Here is a 19,564-nt window from a genome sequence, read left to right as displayed (position 1 = left end):
CAGAGGAAGCGGGTGAGGCATATACGTTAACACGAGGCACGTGGACAGGAAAGGTTCGGAGGGATGTGCAACAAAACATGAGCAAAGTGGACCGGCTCTTGTGGTCGGCATGGGCCAGCTGGGCTGAAGGGCCTGTTGCAGCTTTTTTCAGCGTGGAACTCTGTCCCTTCTCGTTGGTTGGGGCGGAGTGAGAATGTGGATGAGTCAGGGGTGGGAAGGGCAGGTGGTCATGCTTTAACCCTTCAGCCCTCAGATTCCTTGATTCTGTTCCCTTCTTCCCCCCCCCCCCCCCCCCCCGCACTCTCCTCGACTCCATAGCTTCGGGATCATCATCTGGAGCATCCTGACGGGAAAACAGCCCTACGGAGGTAAGGACACAGGGTGCAGGCCACTGCCCTGCACGGGCCCTCATGAGGATAGGAGGATAGGGGACGTGGAATGTCTATTGGGCCCACCTGAGTGGCGGAGAGGAATCAGGTGGTGCCTCGGCAGTGGGGGGCTGGGGTGGTGGAAAGAGCAGGGAGGGAAGAGGATGAAGGAGTTAGAGGGGAAGGTGGAGGGAAGGGGAAAAGAGAGAGAGGTAGGGAAGAGGGGGTGAGGTGATGGAGGAAAGGAGTTTAGGGAGAGTGGGGAAGAAGGGAGACGGGCTGAGGGATCACAAGAGGGGTGAAGCGGAGGGTTAGGGGGTGAGAGAGGGAGTGAAGGGGAGCAAGAGGGAAATTGGGGAGGAAGGGTGAAGGGGTGGTGGTGAACAAGGTGTTCTCTCTCTTTCTCTCTCTCCCTTTTTCCCTCTGTCTCACTGAAGCCGGAGCACTGAACAACCAGACCCTGATCGAGATGCTGATCCCAAAGGGGCAGAGGCCGGATCTCCAGGAGCTGCCAGCAGAGGGCGAGCTGGAGGGGCTGGGAGTCCTGACGAAGCTCATGGCGGAGTGCTGGAGCAACACACCGGAAAAGCGGCCACCGTTCAAAGGTGTGGGCTGGGGCAGGCTCGTAGAACGCTCATCGCACACTCCCAGGGACAGGGTGAGGCTCCCTCCACACCGTCCCGTCACACACTCCCAGGGACAGGGTCAGACACAGGGTGAGGCTCCCTCCACACCGTCCCGTCACACACTCCCAGGGACAGGGTCAGACACAGGGTGAGGCTCCCTCCACACCGTCCCGTCACACACTCCCAGGGACAGGGTCAGACACAGGGTGAGGCTCCCTCCACACCGTCCCGTCACACACTCCCAGGGACAGGGTCAGACACAGGGTGAGGCTCCCTCCACACCGTCCCGTCACACACTCCCGGGGACAGGGTCAGACACAGGGTGAGGCTCCCTCCACATCGTCCCGTCACACACTCCCAGGGACAGGGTGAGGCTCCCTCCACACCGTCCCGTCACACACTCCCAGGGACAGGGTCAGACACAGGGTGAGGCTCCCTCCACACCGTCCCATCACACACTCCCAGGGACAGGGTCAGACACAGGGTGAGGCTCCCTCCACACCGTCCCGTCACACACTCCCAGCGACAGTGTCAGACACAGGGTGAGGCTCCCTCCACACCGTCCCGTCACACACTCCCAGGGAGAGGGTCAGACACAGGGTGAGGCTCCCTCCACACCGTCCCATCACACACTCCCAGGGACAGGGTGAGGCTCCCTCCACACCGTCCCAACACACACTCCCTCCACACCGTTCCGTCACACACTCCCGGGGACAGGGTCAGACACAGGGTGAGGCTCCCTCCACACCGTTCCGTCACACACTCCCAGGGACAGGGTCAGACACAGGGTGAGGCTCCCTCCACACCGTCCCGTCACACACTCCCGGGGACAGGGTCAGACACAGGGTGAGGCTCCCTCCACACAGTCCCATCACACACTCCCAGGGACAGGGTCAGACACAGGGTGAGGCTCCCTCCACACCGTCCCGTCACACACTCCCAGGGACCGGGTGAGGCTCCCTCCACACCGTCCCATCACACACTCCCAGGGACAGGGTCAGACATAGGGTGAGGCTCCCTCCACACCGTCCCGTCACACACTCCCAGGGACAGGGTCGGACACAGGGTGAGGATCCCTCCACACCGTCCCGTCACACACTCCCAGGGACAGGGTCAGACACAGGGTGAGGCTCCCTCCACACCGTCCCGTCACACACTCGCAGGGACAGTGTCAGACATAGGGTGAGGCTCCCTCCACACTGTCCTGTCACACACTCCCAGGGACAGGATCAGTCACAGGGTGAGGCTCCCTCCACCCCGTCCCGTCACACACACTGCTGGCTCTGACACATTCCTTGTTCCCACAGACATCCTGGTGATCACAGAGAAGGTTTTCCAATTTCACCGGGGTACAATTCTGGATGCTGTCCATCGCGTTCTCTCCAACCTCGTGAGTCTGGGATACGTGAGGGGGGGTGTTGTGTGTGCAGGAGGAGTTGATTTACAAAGAGCCAGAGGGGATGGGGTAAGTATTGGCAGTCGGTGCACCAAGTAGGAGCCATGGATGGTGCTCTCTCTCACAATGGGAATTCCAGTTGCCTAAGAGAAACATATTCCCGGGATGGGTGTGAGGTTCCTCTGTAACATCTGTGCTCCAGTCATCGTTCAGTGGAACACGGAGCAGCAGGAAACTTGGGTAGAGAAACGGCAGATGGAGTTCAATCCGGGCAAATGTGAGCTGTAGCACTTCTGAAAGTTAAATGGCAAGACCCTGGGGAGCATCGATTTACAGAGGGATCTCGGTGTCCAAGTCCACAGACCCCTGAAAGGAGCAATGCCATTGGATCGGGCGGTAAAGTCAAAGTTCAAAATCAGAATCAGGTTGATTATCTCTGAAAGGAGCAATGCCATTGGATAGCGGGGTAAAGTCAAAGTTCAAAATCAGAATCAGGTTTATTATCTTTGACACACGTTGTGGAATTTGTTTTTCATGTGGCAACAAAACAGGGCCAGAACATAAAATAGTATCACGTTAGATATAAAATAAACGAATAGTGTATATGAGGTAGTGTTCATGGACCATTCAGAAATCTGGTGGAAGAAGGGAAGAAGCTGTTCCTAGAACATTCATTGTGGGCGTTCAGACTCCTGTACCTGCTTCCTGATGGTAGTAATGAGAAGAGGTTATGCCCCAGACGATGATAGATGCTGCATTCTTCAGGCCCTGTCTTTTGAAGATGTTCTTCATGGTGCGGAGGGCTGAGCCTACCTCCATCTGAAACACTTATGATCCTGCGGATTGGAGCTTCCAGACCAGGTGGCGATTCAACTGCCCTCCGCACAGAAATCCGAGTTCACGGCGCAACGAAAAACTTACTCAAAGCAGCATCACAGGCCTCGGATACACAGCGTCCTGAAGCAAAATCGTAATTGAACGACCTAAATTACACCAGATTACCCAGGAAAGGACACAACTGGAATACATGAAGTCCACTGAAGTGCAAACTGGTCACGGTTTTGCTGTGCTGAGTGAGTGATTCAGCTTGTGTGTGCCGGTTGAAGAGCCAAATGGTTGGAGGGAAGAAGCTGTTCCTGAACCTGGTGGCCTGGGACTTCAGGCTCCTGTACCTCCCGCCCAACGAGAGCTGCGAGATGCTGGCAATATTGCCTTTTTGAGGAGGCGCCTGCTGTAGATACTACCGACCGTGAGGAGGGATGTGCCTGCAATGTCCAGTACTCTCTGTAGCTTCGTGTGATTCTGTGCATTTGTAATGCTGTTCCAGACCGTAATTCAACCATTCAGGATGTTCCAGTTTCATACTTTACCATACTCAAGGAGGCCTGCCTTCATTGGTTCCGGTGTTACATATAAAAGTCAAGTTATTTTGCAACTATATAAAACTTTAGTCAGGATGCACCCGGAGAACTATGTGTGGTTCTGGCTGTCCCTTTAAAGAAAGGAGATGGAGGCTTTGGAGAGGGTGCAGAGAGGACTCACCAGCCTGCTGCCTGGATTAGAGGGGATGAAAACACAAGTGGGGGGCATAGGATTAAAGTGAGTGCAGCAAAGTTTAAGGGGGTTATGCAGGGCAAGTTTTTGTTTCACACAGAGAGTTCTGGGTGCCTCAAATGGGTTGCCAGTGGCAGATACGATAGAACAGCTCAAGGCAAATTGATTCACTTGTTTACTGAGATACAACGAGGAATAGGCCCTTTCAGCTCTTCAAGCCGTGCCGCTCAGCAATCCCCCGATTTAAGCCCAGCCTCGTCGCGGGACAATTTGCAGTGACCGATGAACCGACCAGCTGTTACGTCTTTGGTCTGTGGGAGGAAACTGGGGAACCCAGAGGAAACCCACGCGGTCACGGGGAGAACGTACAAACTCCTTACAGGCAGCGGGGGCATTCAACCCGGGTCGCCTGCACCATAAAGCGTCGTGCTAACCACTACGCGCCACGCATCGGACAGACACGTGAACGGGTTCTCATGAAGGAATGGATTGGGACCATGAGAAAGCAGGTGGGAATTGGTGGGCTAAAGGGCCTACTCTCGTGCAGTAGTTCTGTGTGCTTGTTTTAGAATTTGTTGTAACTTAGCAGGACGCAATCGTTTTGGGCACAGCAGTATGGGGTCTACCCTTACCCTCTCTCCCACGTGCTGGACAGTGGCACACAGTTCATTAGAACTCCCCCCCCCCACCCTCTCACAACGGGAGTTTGCCTACCTACCGCCACCCTCTCTCCTGCTCACTTAAACGATGAGAACTCCGGCCCCCACACCCTCACCCGTACACACACCTCCCACTCTTACCCCAGCAGACTGGACAATAGGGATTTGCCGCCCCCACCCTCTCTCCTTGAGAATGGGCTTCCCCCCCCCCCCCCGCCAGGCTCCCTACCCACCCTCTCTCCCAGACACTGGACAGTGGCAGCTCCCCACTCTCACGCTCTGTGTGCGGCAAAGCAATGGGAACTCCTCCAACCCCCTCCCGCTCTTCCGGACACAGGGACACCCCACAACCCCTCCCTCCCAGGCACGTTCTTACCGCCAACTGTACCCCCCCCACCCCAACCCACCTAAGCACACCCTCCCTCGCAGACACAGGATAGTGAGGCTCATCCTCACCCTCACTTCACCCTCATCCTCTCTCTCCTTGACCCTGGGTACGGAGATTGTAATCAGACTGTGTTCCGTTTCAGAATTCCCAGCCCACCAGCAGGACCCTCTCTCTCAGGACTGCTGACTCCATTGGTGAGTAGGCGGCCTCTTCTGAACCGGCCCACGGGGTGGGGATGATAAATATTCTCTGTCCCCCCTACCAGCTGTGATGAGTCTTTTGCTCTCACTCTCCCTCCCCTCCTGCAGGATCGCTGCGCAGCGAGGACTCCCTGCGGACGGACCCTCAGTCCCAGCCCCCGACATCTCCGCAGACCGACACCGAGGCCCGGGTCAGTGAGGGGCCTCTGCAGTCAGGCTTGTGAAGTCACCCTGGATGTGTGGGGGGCGTTCGGTTGAGGAGGTGGCTGGAGGGGGTGGGGGGAGGCCAGGAGTTGGCATGGAAGTGGGTAGGAGGGGGCAGAATAGGGAGGAACACGTTGGCAGAAGGGGAAAGAGCATTTACGGGCAACAGGGGCTGGTTCCTTTGTTCCAAGCGGAGGGTGGTGAGGTAACCATAGTAACTGAAGCCTCAGCCTGGGATGGGTCTCTCAGCTGGGGTTTGGGGAAAGGGGGTTATGGTGGGAGGGTCCTATATTTGCTCAAGGACACCCAACCCACTGCCACACTAATGAACAGGATGCGGGGGCACCAGAATCTCCTCACTCAGGCTCCCCGAACTCTCCTAAATGAAACCTCTGTTAAATCAGGAAGGCGAGCAGAGGAGGGCCCTGCGTCCTGGCCCACCAGTGGAGGGAGGAGCGACCGCCTGCCCAGTCAGAGAACAGGAAGAAAGAATGTCAGGTAACGACAGGGGTGTTACGTGTGTGTGTGTGTGTGTGTGTGTGTGTGTGTGTGTGTGTGTGTGTGTGTGTGTGTGTGTGTGTGTGTGTGTGTGTGTGCATGTGTGCGTGTGAGCTCTGCCTGTATGCGGACGCATGCGTGTGTGTGTGTGTTGGCTGTGCCTGTTTGTGGGGTTGGGGTTGAGGACTGGTGGGGTCCCGAGATTCTGCAGGGGCTTCTCTGGTCATGGGATGGGAGGGAGAGGGAGGGGAGAGAGGGAGAGGGAGGAGAGAGAGGGGAGAGGGGGGAGAGAGAGGGGAGAGGGGGGAGAGAGAGGGGAGAGAGGAGGAGAGAAAATAAATATAAATAGATAAATAGAAAAGTACAGCTCATTACAGGCCCTTCGGCCCACAATGTTGTGCCGACCCTCAAACCCTGCCTCCCATATAACCCTCCACCTTAAATTCCTCCATATACCTGTCTAGTAGTCTCTTAGAAAAGGGGGAGAAGATGGGGGAGAGAGAACACGGTGGGAGTGAATAGGAAGAGGTGAGGTCCATTGGGACTATGTATGGGTGGGAGTGAATGGGAAGGGGTGGGGTCCATTGGGATTGTATACAGTGGGAGTGAATGGGAAGGGGTGGGGTCCATTGGGATTGTGTACGGTGGGAGTGAATGGGAAGGGGTGGGGATTGATTGGGATTGTATACAGTGGGAGTGAATAGGAAGGGGTGGGGATTGATTGGGATTGTATACAGTGGGAGTGAATGGGAAGGGGTGGGGATCGATTGGGATTGTATACAGTGGGAGTGAATGGGAAGGGGTGGGGATCGATTGGGATTGTATACAGTGGGAGTGAATGGGAAGGGGTGGGGATCGATTGGGATTGTATACAGTGGGAGTGAATGGGAAGGGGTGGGGATCGATTGGGATTGTATACAATGGGAGTGAATGGGAAGGGGTGGGGATCGATTGGGATTGTGTACAGTGGGAGTGAATGGGAAGGGGTGGGGATCGATTGGGATTGTGTACAGTGGGAGTGAATGGGAAGGGGTGGGGATCGATTGGGATTGTATACAGTGGGAGTGAATGGGAAGGGGTGGGGATCGATTGGGATTGTATACAGTGGGAGTGAATGGGAAGGGGTGGGGTCCATTGGGATTGTGTACAGTGGGAGTGAATGGGAAGGGGTGGGGTCCATTGGGATTGTATACAGTGGGAGTGAATGGGAAGGGGTGGGGTCCATTGGGATTGTGTACAGTGGGAGTGAATGGGAAGGGGTGGGGTCCATTGGGATTGTATACAGTGGGAGTGAATGGGAAGGGTGGGTCCATTAGGATTATTTATAATGGGAGTGAATGTGAATGGATAGGGTCTGTTGGGATTGTATGCATTGGGAAAAGGAGGGTCTATTGGGATTGTTTCTGGTGGATTAGATAGTAAGGGGTGAGGTCTGTTGGGATCGTGTACGGTGGGTTTGAGGGCGAACGTGTAGGGTTTGCAGGGAATGTGTGCAGTGGGAATCGGTGACGGGTGACTGAAATATCTGTCCACATTTCCAGCTCCTCTAACCGTGGATCATGGGAGCAGACCGCCACCCACAGCTACCCCTGGGATGAGGCAGGAGTGCAGTGAAGGCAGGCAGCAGGCCAGTGCTCAGGTAACCACAATGTGTTGTGTCTGCTCTCAAAGGAGTGGCCTCTCTCAGGATATACACCAGACAGAGCCAGAGTCCCAGGTTCGATCCCCACCACCGCTACTGTCTGTGGGCCGGTCGAACGTTTTCACTCTGCTTTTTCCCACCGGGTTTTCTTCGTTTTCTTCCTTCTCACACGACGTGCAGATTGTTGTGTTAAGGGGCTGCCGTGGATTGACCTCCCAGTGTGTGGGAGGAGAGGCATCTGGGAAGAGTTAGTGGGAATGTGGAGAACGGGGTCAGTGAAAGTTACAACATACAGCGTACAACTTGTACGACAGGGAAACTGCTCGTCTGTGCCAAGCAAAGTGTCTACCTGAGGCAGTCCCATCTGCCTGCAGTGAACACCCATCCATCTAAACCTTTCCTATCCGTGAAATTGTTCCTGTCTTTCAAACGTTATAACTGTGCCCACCTCCACTAACCCATCTGGCAACGCATTCCACATACCCACAAGCTAGCGTGCAAAAAATTAACCTCTCTAATCTCTTCCCTCTCTCAGAACTTCTTAAGAAGTCAAAGTAGTTTTAGACTCCCTTACACGGGGGTGGGGGGGGGAAGACTGTGACCATCCACCTTATTCCTCATTATTTTATAAACTTCTGTGGGGTCCTCCTTCACTCCGGGGAAAACAGTCACAGCCTGCCCAGTGTCCCATTTAACTCAACCCTCCAGTGCCAGTAACGTTCTCGTGAATCCTCCCTGCACACTCTCCAGCCTTCAATCCCAGCTTCCGTATTGCTCGGTGACCAGGACTGTACAGAGTACACCAGGAGCAGTCTCACCAACCACTTGTACAGCTTTAACACGCCGACCCAACCGCACAGAGTACACCAGGAGCGGTCTCAGCAATCACTTGTACAGCTTTAACACGCCGTCCCAACTGTACAGAGTACACCAGGAGCGGTCTCACCAATCACTTGTACAGCTTTAACACGCCGTCCCAACTGCACAGAGTACACCAGGAACGGTCTCACCAATCACTTGTACAGCTTTAACACACCGTCCCAACTGCACAGAGTACACCAGGAGCGGTCTCACCAATCACTTGTACAGCTTTAACACACCGTCCCAACCGCACAGAGTACACCAGGAGCGGTCTCAGCAATCACTTGTACAGCTTTAACACGCCGTCCCAACTGTACAGAGTACACCAGGAGCGGTCTCACCAATCACTTGTACAGCTTTAACACGCCGTCCCAACCGCACAGAGTACACCAGGAACGGCCTCACCAATCACTTGTACAGCTTTAACACACCGTCCCAACTGCACAGAGTACACCAGGAGCCCTCTCACCAATCACTTGTACAGCTTTAACACGCCGTCCCAACTGCACACAGTACACCAGGAGCGGTCTCACCAATCACTTGTACAGCTTTAACACGCCGTCCCAACCGCACAGAGTACACCAGGAGCGGTCTCACCAATCACTTGTACAGCTTTAACACGCCGTCCCAACCGCACAGAGTACACCAGGAGCCCTCTCACCAATCACTTGTACAGCTTTAACACGCCGACCCAACTGCACAGAGTACACCAGGAGCGGTCTCACCAATCACTTGTACAGCTTTAACACGCCGTCCCAACCGCACAGAGTACACCAGGAGCAGTCTCACCAATCACTTGTACAGCTTTAACACGACGTCCCAACTGCACAGAGTACACCAGGAGCGGTCTCACCAATCACTTGGACAGCTTTAACACGCCGTCCCAACTGCACAGAGTACACCAGGAGCCCTCTCACCAATCACTTGTACAGCTTTAACACGCCGACCCAACTGCACAGAGTACACCAGGAGCGGTCTCACCAATCACTTGTACAGCTTTAACACGCCGTCCCAACTGCACAGAGTACACCAGGAGCGGTCTCACAAATCACTTGTACAGCTTTAACACGCCGTCCCATCTGCACAGAGTACACCAGGAGTGGTCTCACCAATCACTTGTACAGCTTTAACACGCCGTCCCAACCGCACAGAGTACACCAGGAGCGGTCTCACCAATCACTTGTACAGCTTTAACACGCCGACCCAACTGCACAGAGTACACCAGGAGCGGTCTCACCAATCACTTGTACAGCTTTAACACGCCGTCCCAACCGCACAGAGTACAGCAGGAGCGGTCTCACCAATCACTTGTACAGCTTTAACACGCCGTCCCAACCGCACAGAGTACACCAGGAGCGGTCTCACCAATCACTTGTACAGCTTTAACACGCCGTCCCAACCGCACAGAGTACACCAGGAGTGGTCTCACCAATCACTTGTACAGCTTTAACACGCCGTCCCAACTGTACAGAGTACACCAGGAGCGGTCTCACCAATCACTTGTACAGCTTTAACACGCCGTCCCAACCGCACAGAGTACACCAGGAGCGGTCTCACCAACCACTTGTACAGCTTTAACACGCCGTGCCAACTGTACAGAGTACACCAGGAGCGGTCTCACCAATCACTTGTACAGCTTTAACACACCGTCCCAACTGTACAGAGTACACCAGGAGCGGTCTCACCAATCACTTGTACAGCTTTAACACACCGTCCCAACCGCACAGAGTACACCAGGAGCCCTCTCACCAATCACTTGTACAGCTTTAACACGCCGTCCCAACCGCACAGAGTACACCAGGAGCCCTCTCACCAATCACTTGTACAGCTTTAACACACCGTCCCAACCGCACAGAGTACACCAGGAGCGGTCTCACCGATCACTTGGACAGCTTTAACACGCCGTCCCAACTGTACAGAGTACACCAGGAGCGGTCTCACCAATCACTGGTACAGCTTTAACACACCGTCGAACTGCACAGAGTACACCAGGAGCGGTCTCACCAATCACTTGTACAGCTTTAACACACCGTCCCAACTGCACAGAGTACACCAGGAGCGGTCTCACCAATCACTTGTACAGCTTTAACACACCGTCCCAACTGCACAGAGTACACCAGGAGCGGTCTCACCAATCACTTGTACAGCTTTAACACACCGTCCCAACTGCACAGAGTACACCAGGAGCAGTCTCACCAATCACTTGTACAGCTTTAACACACCGTCCCAACTGCACAGAGTACACCAGGAGCGGTCTCACCAATCACTGGTACAGCTTTATCACACCGTCGAACTGCACAGAGTACACCAGGAGCGGTCTCAGCAATCACTTGTACAGCTTTAACACGCCGTCCCAACTGTACAGAGTACACCAGGAGTGGTCTCACCAATCACTTGTACAGCTTTAACACGCCGTCCCAACTGTACAGAGTACACCAGGAGCCCTCTCACCAATCACTTGTACAGCTTTAACACGCCGTCCCAACTGTACAGAGTACACCAGGAGCCCTCTCACCAATCACTTGTACAGCTTTAACACGCCGTCCCAACTGTACAGAGTACACCAGGAGCCCTCTCACCAATCACTTGTACAGCTTTAACACGCCGTCCCAACCGCACAGTGTACACCAGGAGTGGTCTCACCAATCACTTGTACAGCTTTAACACGCCGTCCCAACTGTACAGAGTACACCAGGAGCCCTCTCACCAATCACTTGTACAGCTTTAACACGCCGTCCCAACTGTACAGTGTACACCAGGAGCGGTCTCACCAATCACTTGTACAGCTTTAACACGCCGTCCCAACTGTACAGAGTACACCAGGAGTGGTCTCACCAATCACTTGTACAGCTTTAACACGCCGTCCCAACTGTACAGAGTACACCAGGAGCCCTCTCACCAATCACTTGTACAGCTTTAACACGCCGTCCCAACTGTACAGAGTACACCAGGAGCCCTCTCACCAATCACTTGTACAGCTTTAACACGCCGTCCCAACTGTACAGAGTACACCAGGAGCCCTCTCACCAATCACTTGTACAGCTTTAACACGCCGTCCCAACTGCACAGAGTACACCAGGAGCGGTCTCACCAATCACTTGTACAGCTTTAACACGCCGTCCCAACCGCACAGAGTACACCAGGAGCGGTCTCACCAATCACTTGTACAGCTTTAACACGCCGTCCCAACTGTACAGAGTACACCAGGAGCGGTCTCACCAATCACTTGTACAGCTTTAACACGCCGTCCCAACCGCACAGTGTACACCAGGAGTGGTCTCACCAATCACTTGTACAGCTTTAACACGCCGTCCCAACTGTACAGAGTACACCAGGAGCCCTCTCACCAATCACTTGTACAGCTTTAACACGCCGTCCCAACTGCACACAGTACACCAGGAGCGGTCTCACCAATCACTTGTACAACTTTAACACGCCGTCCCAACCGCACAGAGTACACCAGGAGCGGTCTCACCAATCACTTGTACAGCTTTAACACGCCGTCCCAACCGCACAGAGTACACCAGGAGCGGTCTCACCAATCACTTGTACAGCTTTAACACGCCATCCCATCCGCACAGAGTACACCAGGAACGGTCTCACCAATCACTTGTACAGCTTTAACACGCCGTCCCAACCGCACAGAGTACACCAGGAGTGGTCTCACCAATCACTTGTACAGCTTTAACACGCCGTCCCAACTGTACAGAGTACACCAGGAGCGGTCTCACCAATCACTTGTACAGCTTTAACACGCCGTCCCAACCGCACAGAGTACACCAGGAGCGGTCTCACCAATCACTTGGACAGCTTTAACACGCCGTCCCATCTGCACAGAGTACACCAGGAGCGGTCTCAGCAATCACTTGTACAGCTTTAACACGCCGTCCCAACCGCACAGAGTACACCAGGAGCCCTCTCACCAATCACTTGTACAGCTTTAACACGCCGACCCAACTGCACAGAGTACACCAGGAGCGGTCTCAGCAATCACTTGTACAGCTTTAACACGCCGTCCCAACCGCACAGAGTACACCAGGAGTGGTCTCACCAATCACTTGTACAGCTTTAACACGCCGTCCCAACTGTACAGAGTACACCAGGAGCGGTCTCACCAATCACTTGTACAGCATTAACACGCCGTCCCAACCGCACAGAGTACACCAGGAGCGGTCTCACCAATCACTTGTACAGCTTTAACACGCCGTCCCAACTGCACAGAGTACACCAGGAGCGGTCTCACCGATCACTTGTACAGCTTTAACACGCCGTCCCAACCGCACAGAGTACACCAGGAGCGGTCTCACCAATCACTTGTACAGCTTTAACACGCCGTCCCAACTGTACAGAGTACACCAGGAGCGGTCTCACCAATCACTTGTACAGCTTTAACACGCCGTCCCAACCGCACAGTGTACACCAGGAGTGGTCTCACCAATCACTTGTACAGCTTTAACACGCCGTCCCAACTGTACAGAGTACACCAGGAGCCCTCTCACCAATCACTTGTACAGCTTTAACACGCCGTCCCAACTGCACAGAGTACACCAGGAGCCCTCTCACCAATCACTTGTACAGCTTTAACACGCCGTCCCAACCGCACAGAGTACACCAGGAGCGGTCTCACCAATCACTTGTACAGCTTTAACACGCCGTCCCAACTGCACAGAGTACACCAGGAGCGGTCTCACCAATCACTTGTACAGCTTTAACACGCCGTCCCAACCGCACAGTGTACACCAGGAGCGGTCTCACCAATCACTTGTACAGCTTTAACACGCCGACCCAACCGCAGAGTACACCAGGAGCGGTCTCACCAATCACTTGTACAGCTTTAACACGCCGACCCAACCGCACAGAGTACACCAGGAGCGGTCTCACCAATCACTTGTACAGCTTTAACACGCCGTCCCAAACGCACAGAGTACACCAGGAGCGGTCTCACCAATCACTTGTACAGCTTTAACACGCCGTCCCAACTGCACAGAGTACACCAGGAGCCCTCTCACCAATCACTTGTACAGCTTTTACACGCCGACCCAACTGCACAGAGTACACCAGGAGCGGTCTCACCAATCACTTGTACAGCTTTAACTCACCGTCGAACTGCACAGAGTACACCAGGAGCGGTCTCACCAATCACTTGTACAGCTTTAACACGCCGTCCCAACTGCACAGAGTACACCAGGAGCGGTCTCACCAATCACTTGTACAGCTTTAACACACCGTCCCAACCGCACAGAGTACACCAGGAGCCCTCTCACCAATCACTTGTACAGCTTTAACACGCCGTCCCAACCGCACAGAGTACACCAGGAGCGGTCTCACCAATCACTTGTACAGCTTTAACACGCCGTCCCAACCGCACAGAGTACACCAGGAGCGGTCTCACCAATCACTTGTACAGCTTTAACACGCCGTCCCAACCGCACAGAGTACACCAGGAGCGGTCTCACCAATCACTTGTACAGCTTTAACACGCCGTCCCAACCGCACAGTGTACACCAGGAGCGGTCTCAGCAATCACTTGTACAGCTTTAACACGCCGTCCCAACCGCACAGAGTACACCAGGAGCGGTCTCACCAATCACTTGTACAGCTTTAACACACCGTCCCAACCGCACAGAGTACACCAGGAGTGGTCTCACCAATCACTTGTACAGCTTTAACACGCCGTCCCAACCGCACAGAGTACACCAGGAGCCCTCTCACCAATCACTTGTACAGCTTTAACACGCCGTCCCAACCGCACAGAGTACACCAGGAGCTGTCTCACCAATCACTTGTACAGCTTTAACACGACGTCCCATCTGCACAGAGTACACCAGGAGCGGTCTCAGCAATCACTTGTACAGCTTTAACACGACGTCCCATCTGCACAGAGTACACCAGGAGCGGTCTCAGCAATCACTTGTACAGCTTTAACACACCGTCCCAACTGCACACAGTACACCAGGAGCGGTCTCACCAATCACTTGTACAGCTTTAACACACCGTCCCAACCGCACAGAGTACACCAGGAGCGGTCTCACCAATCACTTGTACAGCTTTAACACGCCGTCCCAACCGCACAGAGTACACCAGGAGCGGTCTCACCAATCACTTGTACAGCTTTAACACGCCGTCCCAACGGTACAGAGTACACCAGGAGCGGTCTCACCAATCACTTGTACAGCTTTAACACGCCGTCCCAACTGTACAGAGTACACCAGGAGCGGTCTCACCAACCACTTGTACAGCTTTAACACGACGTCCCATCTGCACAGAGTACACCAGGAGCGGTCTCAGCAATCACTTGTACAGCTTTAACACACCGTCCCAACTGTACAGAGTACACCAGGAGCGGTCTCAGCAATCACTTGTACAGCTTTAACACACCGTCTCAACCGCACAGAGTACACCAGGAGCGGTCTCACCAATCACTTGTACAGCTTTAACACACCGTCCCAACTGCACAGAGTACACCAGGAGCCCTCTCACCAATCACTTGTACAGCTTTAACACGCCGTCCCAACCGCACAGAGTACACCAGGAGCGGTCTCACCAATCACTTGTACAGCTTTAACACGCCGTCCCAACCGCACAGAGTACACCAGGAGCGGTCTCACCAATCACTTGTACAGCTTTAACACACCGTCCCAACCGCACAGAGTACAGCAGGAGCGGTCTCACCAATCACTTGTACAGCTTTAACACGCCGTCCCAACTGTACAGAGTACACCAGGAGCGGTCTCACCAATCACTTGTACAGCTTTAATACGCCGTCCCAACTGCACAGAGTACAGCAGGAGCGGTCTCACCAATCACTTGTACAGCTTTAACACGCCATCCCAACCGCACAGAGTACACCAGGAGCGGTCTCACCAATCACTTGTACAGCTTTAACACGCCGTCCCAACTGTACAGAGTACAGCAGGAGCGGTCTCACCAATCACTTGTACAGCTTTAACACGCCGTCCCAACTGCACAGAGTACAGCAGGAGCGGTCTCACCAATCACTTGTACAGCTTTAACACGCCGTCCCAACCGCACAGAGTACACCAGGAGCAGTCTCACCAATCACTTGTACAGCTTTAACACGCCGTCCCAACCGCACAGAGTACACCAGGAGCGGTCTCACCAATCACTTGTACAGCTTTAACACGCCGTCCCAACTGCACAGAGTACACCAGGAACGGTCTCACCAATCACTTGTACAGCTTTAACACGCCGTCCCAACTGCACAGAGTACACCAGGAGCGGTCTCACCAATCACTTGTACAGCTTTAACACGACGTCCCAACTGTACAGAGTACACCAGGAGCGGTCTCACCAATCACTTGTACAGCTTTAACACGCCGTCCCAACCGCACAGAGTACACCAGGAGCGGTCTCACCAATCACTTGTACAGCTTTAACACACCGTCCCAACCGCACAGAGTACACCAGGAGCGGTCTCACCGATCACTTGTACAGCGTTAACACGCCGTCCCAACTGCACAGAGTACACCAGGAGCGGTCTCACCAATCACTTGTACAGCTTTAACACGACGTCCCAACTGTACAGAGTACACCAGGAGCGGTCTCACCAATCACTTGTACAGCTTTAACACGCCGTCCCAACCGCACAGAGTACACCAGGAGCGGTCTCACCAATCACTTGTACAGCTTTAACACGCCGTCCCAACTGTACAGAGTACACCAGGAGCGGTCTCACCAATCACTTGTACAGCTTTAACACGCCGTCCCATCTGCACAGAGTACACCAGGAGCCCTCTCACCAATCACTTGTACAGCTTTAACACGCCGTCCCAACCGCACAGAGTACACCAGGAGCGGTCTCACCAATCACTTGTACAGCTTTAACACGCCGTCCCAACCGCACAGAGTACACCAGGAGCGGTCTCACCAATCACTTGTACAGCTTTAACACGACGTCCCATCTGCACAGAGTACACCAGGAGCGGTCTCAGCAATCACTTGTACAGCTTTAACACACCGTCCCAACTGTACAGAGTACACCAGGAGCGGTCTCAGCAATCACTTGTACAGCTTTAACACACCGTCTCAACCGCACAGAGTACACCAGGAGCGGTCTCACCAATCACTTGTACAGCTTTAACACACCGTCCCAACCGCACAGAGTACAGCAGGAGCGGTCTCACCAATCACTTGTACAGCTTTAACACGCCGTCCCAACTGTACAGAGTACACCAGGAGCAGTCTCACCAATCACTTGTACAGCTTTAACACGCCGTCCCAACCGCACAGAGTACACCAGGAGCGGTCTCACCAATCACTTGTACAGCTTTAACACGCCGTCCCAACTGCACAGAGTACACCAGGAACGGTCTCACCAATCACTTGTACAGCTTTAACACGCCGTCCCAACTGCACAGAGTACACCAGGAGCGGTCTCACCAATCACTTGTACAGCTTTAACACGACGTCCCAACTGTACAGAATACACCAGGAGCGGTCTCACCAATCACTTGTACAGCTTTAACACGCCGTCCCAACCGCACAGAGTACACCAGGAGCGGTCTCACCAATCACTTGTACAGCTTTAACACGCCGTCCCAACTGTACAGAGTACACCAGGAGCGGTCTCACCAATCACTTGTACAGCTTTAACACGCCGTCCCAACCGCACAGTGTACACCAGGAGTGGTCTCACCAATCACTTGTACAGCTTTAACACGCCGTCCCAACTGTACAGAGTACACCAGGAGCCCTCTCACCAATCACTTGTACAGCTTTAACACGCCGTCCCAACTGCACAGAGTACACCAGGAGCCCTCTCACCAATCACTTGTACAGCTTTAACACGCCGTCCCAACCGCACAGAGTACACCAGGAGCGGTCTCACCAATCACTTGTACAGCTTTAACACGCCGTCCCAACTGCACAGAGTACACCAGGAGCGGTCTCACCGATCACTTGTACAGCTTTAACACGCCGTCCCAACCGTACAGAGTACACCAGGAGCGGTCTCACCAATCACTTGTACAGCTTTAACACGCCGACCCAACCGCAGAGTACACCAGGAGCGGTCTCACCAATCACTTGTACAGCTTTAACACGCCGACCCAACCGCACAGAGTACACCAGGAGCGGTCTCACCAATCACTTGTACAGCTTTAACACGCCGTCCCAACCGCACAGAGTACACCAGGAGCGGTCTCACCAATCACTTGTACAGCTTTAACACGCCGTCCCAACTGCACAGAGTACACCAGGAGCCCTCTCACCAATCACTTGTACAGCTTTTACACGCCGACCCAACTGCACAGAGTACACCAGGAGCGGTCTCACCAATCACTTGTACAGCTTTAACTCACCGTCGAACTGCACAGAGTACACCAGGAGCGGTCTCACCAATCACTTGTACAGCTTTAACACACCGTCCCAACCGCACAGAGTACACCAGGAGCCCTCTCACCAATCACTTGTACAGCTTTAACACGCCGTCCCAACCGCACAGAGTACACCAGGAGCGGTCTCACCAATCACTTGTACAGCTTTAACACGCCGTCCCAACCGCACAGAGTACACCAGGAGCGGTCTCACCAATCACTTGTAAAGCTTGAACACGCCGTCCCAACCGCACAGAATACACCAGGAGCGGTCTCACCAATCACTTGTACAGCTTTAACACGCCGTCCCAACCGCACAGTGTACACCAGGAGCGGTCTCAGCAATCACTTGTACAGCTTTAACACACCGTCCCAACCGCACAGAGTACACCAGGAGTGGTCTCACCAATCACTTGTACAGCTTTAACACGCCGTCCCAACCGCACAGAGTACACCAGGAGCCCTCTCACCAATCACTTGTACAGCTTTAACACGCCGTCCCAACCGCACAGAGTACACCAGGAGCGGTCTCACCAATCACTTGTACAGCTTTAACACGACGTCCCATCTGCACAGAGTACACCAGGAGCGGTCTCAGCAATCACTTGTACAGCTTTAACACGACGTCCCATCTGCACAGAGTACACCAGGAGCGGTCTCAGCAATCACTTGTACAGCTTTAACACACCGTCCCAACTGCACACAGTACACCAGGAGCGGTCTCACCAATCACTTGTACAGCTTTAACACGCCGTCCCAACCGCACAGAGTACACCAGGAGCGGTCTCACCAATCACTTGTACAGCTTTAACACGCCGTCCCAACCGCACAGAGTACACCAGGAGCGGTCTCACCAATCACTTGTACAGCTTTAACACGCCGTCCCAACGGTACAGAGTACACCAGGAGCGGTCTCACCAATCACTTGTACAGCTTTAACACGCCGTCCCAACTGTACAGAGTACACCAGGAGCGGTCTCAGCAATCACTTGTACAGCTTTAACACACCGTCCCAACTGCACACAGTACACCAGGAGCGGTCTCAGCAATCACTTGTACAGCTTTAACACACCGTCCCAACTGCACACAGTACACCAGGAGCGGTCTCACCAATCACTTGTACAGCTTTAACACGCCGTCCCAACCGCACAGAGTACACCAGGAGCGGTCTCACCAATCACTTGTACAGCTTTAACACGCCGTCCCAACCGCACAGAGTACACCAGGAGCGGTCTCACCAATCACTTGTACAGCTTTAACACGCCGTCCCAACGGTACAGAGTACACCAGGAGCGGTCTCACCAATCACTTGTACAGCTTTAACACGCCGTCCCAACTGTACAGAGTACACCAGGAGCGGTCTCACCAACCACTTGTACAGCTTTAACACGCCGTCCCAACCGCACAGAGTACACCAGGAGCGGTCTCACCAATCACTTGTACAGCTTTAACACGACGTCCCATCTGCACAGAGTACACCAGGAGCGGTCTCAGCAATCACTTGTACAGCTTTAACACACCGTCCCAACTGTACAGAGTACACCAGGAGCGGTCTCAGCAATCACTTGTACAGCTTTAACACACCGTCTCAACCGCACAGAGTACACCAGGAGCGGTCTCACCAATCACTTGTACAGCTTTAACACGCCGTCCCAACCGCACAGAGTACACCAGGAGCAGTCTTACCAATCACTTGTACAGCTTTAACACGCCGTCCCAACCGCACAGAGTACACCAGGAGCGGTCTCACCAATCACTTGTACAGCTTTAACACGCCGTCCCAACTGCACAGAGTACACCAGGAACGGTCTCACCAATCACTTGTACAGCTTT

General features: G+C 53.9%; 1 protein-coding gene across 3 annotated transcripts in view; it reads left to right on the top strand.

The window, feature by feature from the left end:
• The window catches only part of LOC140716330 (ankyrin repeat and protein kinase domain-containing protein 1-like), a 50,604-nt gene that overhangs the window by 11,070 nt on the left and 19,970 nt on the right, over positions 1-19,564 (top strand). For all 3 annotated transcript variants that reach the window (XM_073028943.1, XM_073028942.1, XM_073028944.1), the window contains 7 exons: positions 319-368; positions 806-973; positions 2,302-2,384; positions 5,134-5,185; positions 5,300-5,382; positions 5,800-5,893; positions 7,435-7,532. In XM_073028943.1, coding sequence (XP_072885044.1) covers positions 319-368; positions 806-973; positions 2,302-2,384; positions 5,134-5,185; positions 5,300-5,382; positions 5,800-5,893; positions 7,435-7,532 — 628 coding nt within the window. The remainder of the gene's footprint in view (positions 1-318; positions 369-805; positions 974-2,301; positions 2,385-5,133; positions 5,186-5,299; positions 5,383-5,799; positions 5,894-7,434; positions 7,533-19,564) is intronic.

This window comes from Hemitrygon akajei, chromosome 25 (assembly GCF_048418815.1).
Source record: "Hemitrygon akajei chromosome 25, sHemAka1.3, whole genome shotgun sequence".
Taxonomy (NCBI): domain Eukaryota; kingdom Metazoa; phylum Chordata; class Chondrichthyes; order Myliobatiformes; family Dasyatidae; genus Hemitrygon; species Hemitrygon akajei.
Note: the sequence above shows the minus strand (reverse complement) of the source record. Positions and strands in the feature narration are given on the sequence as shown.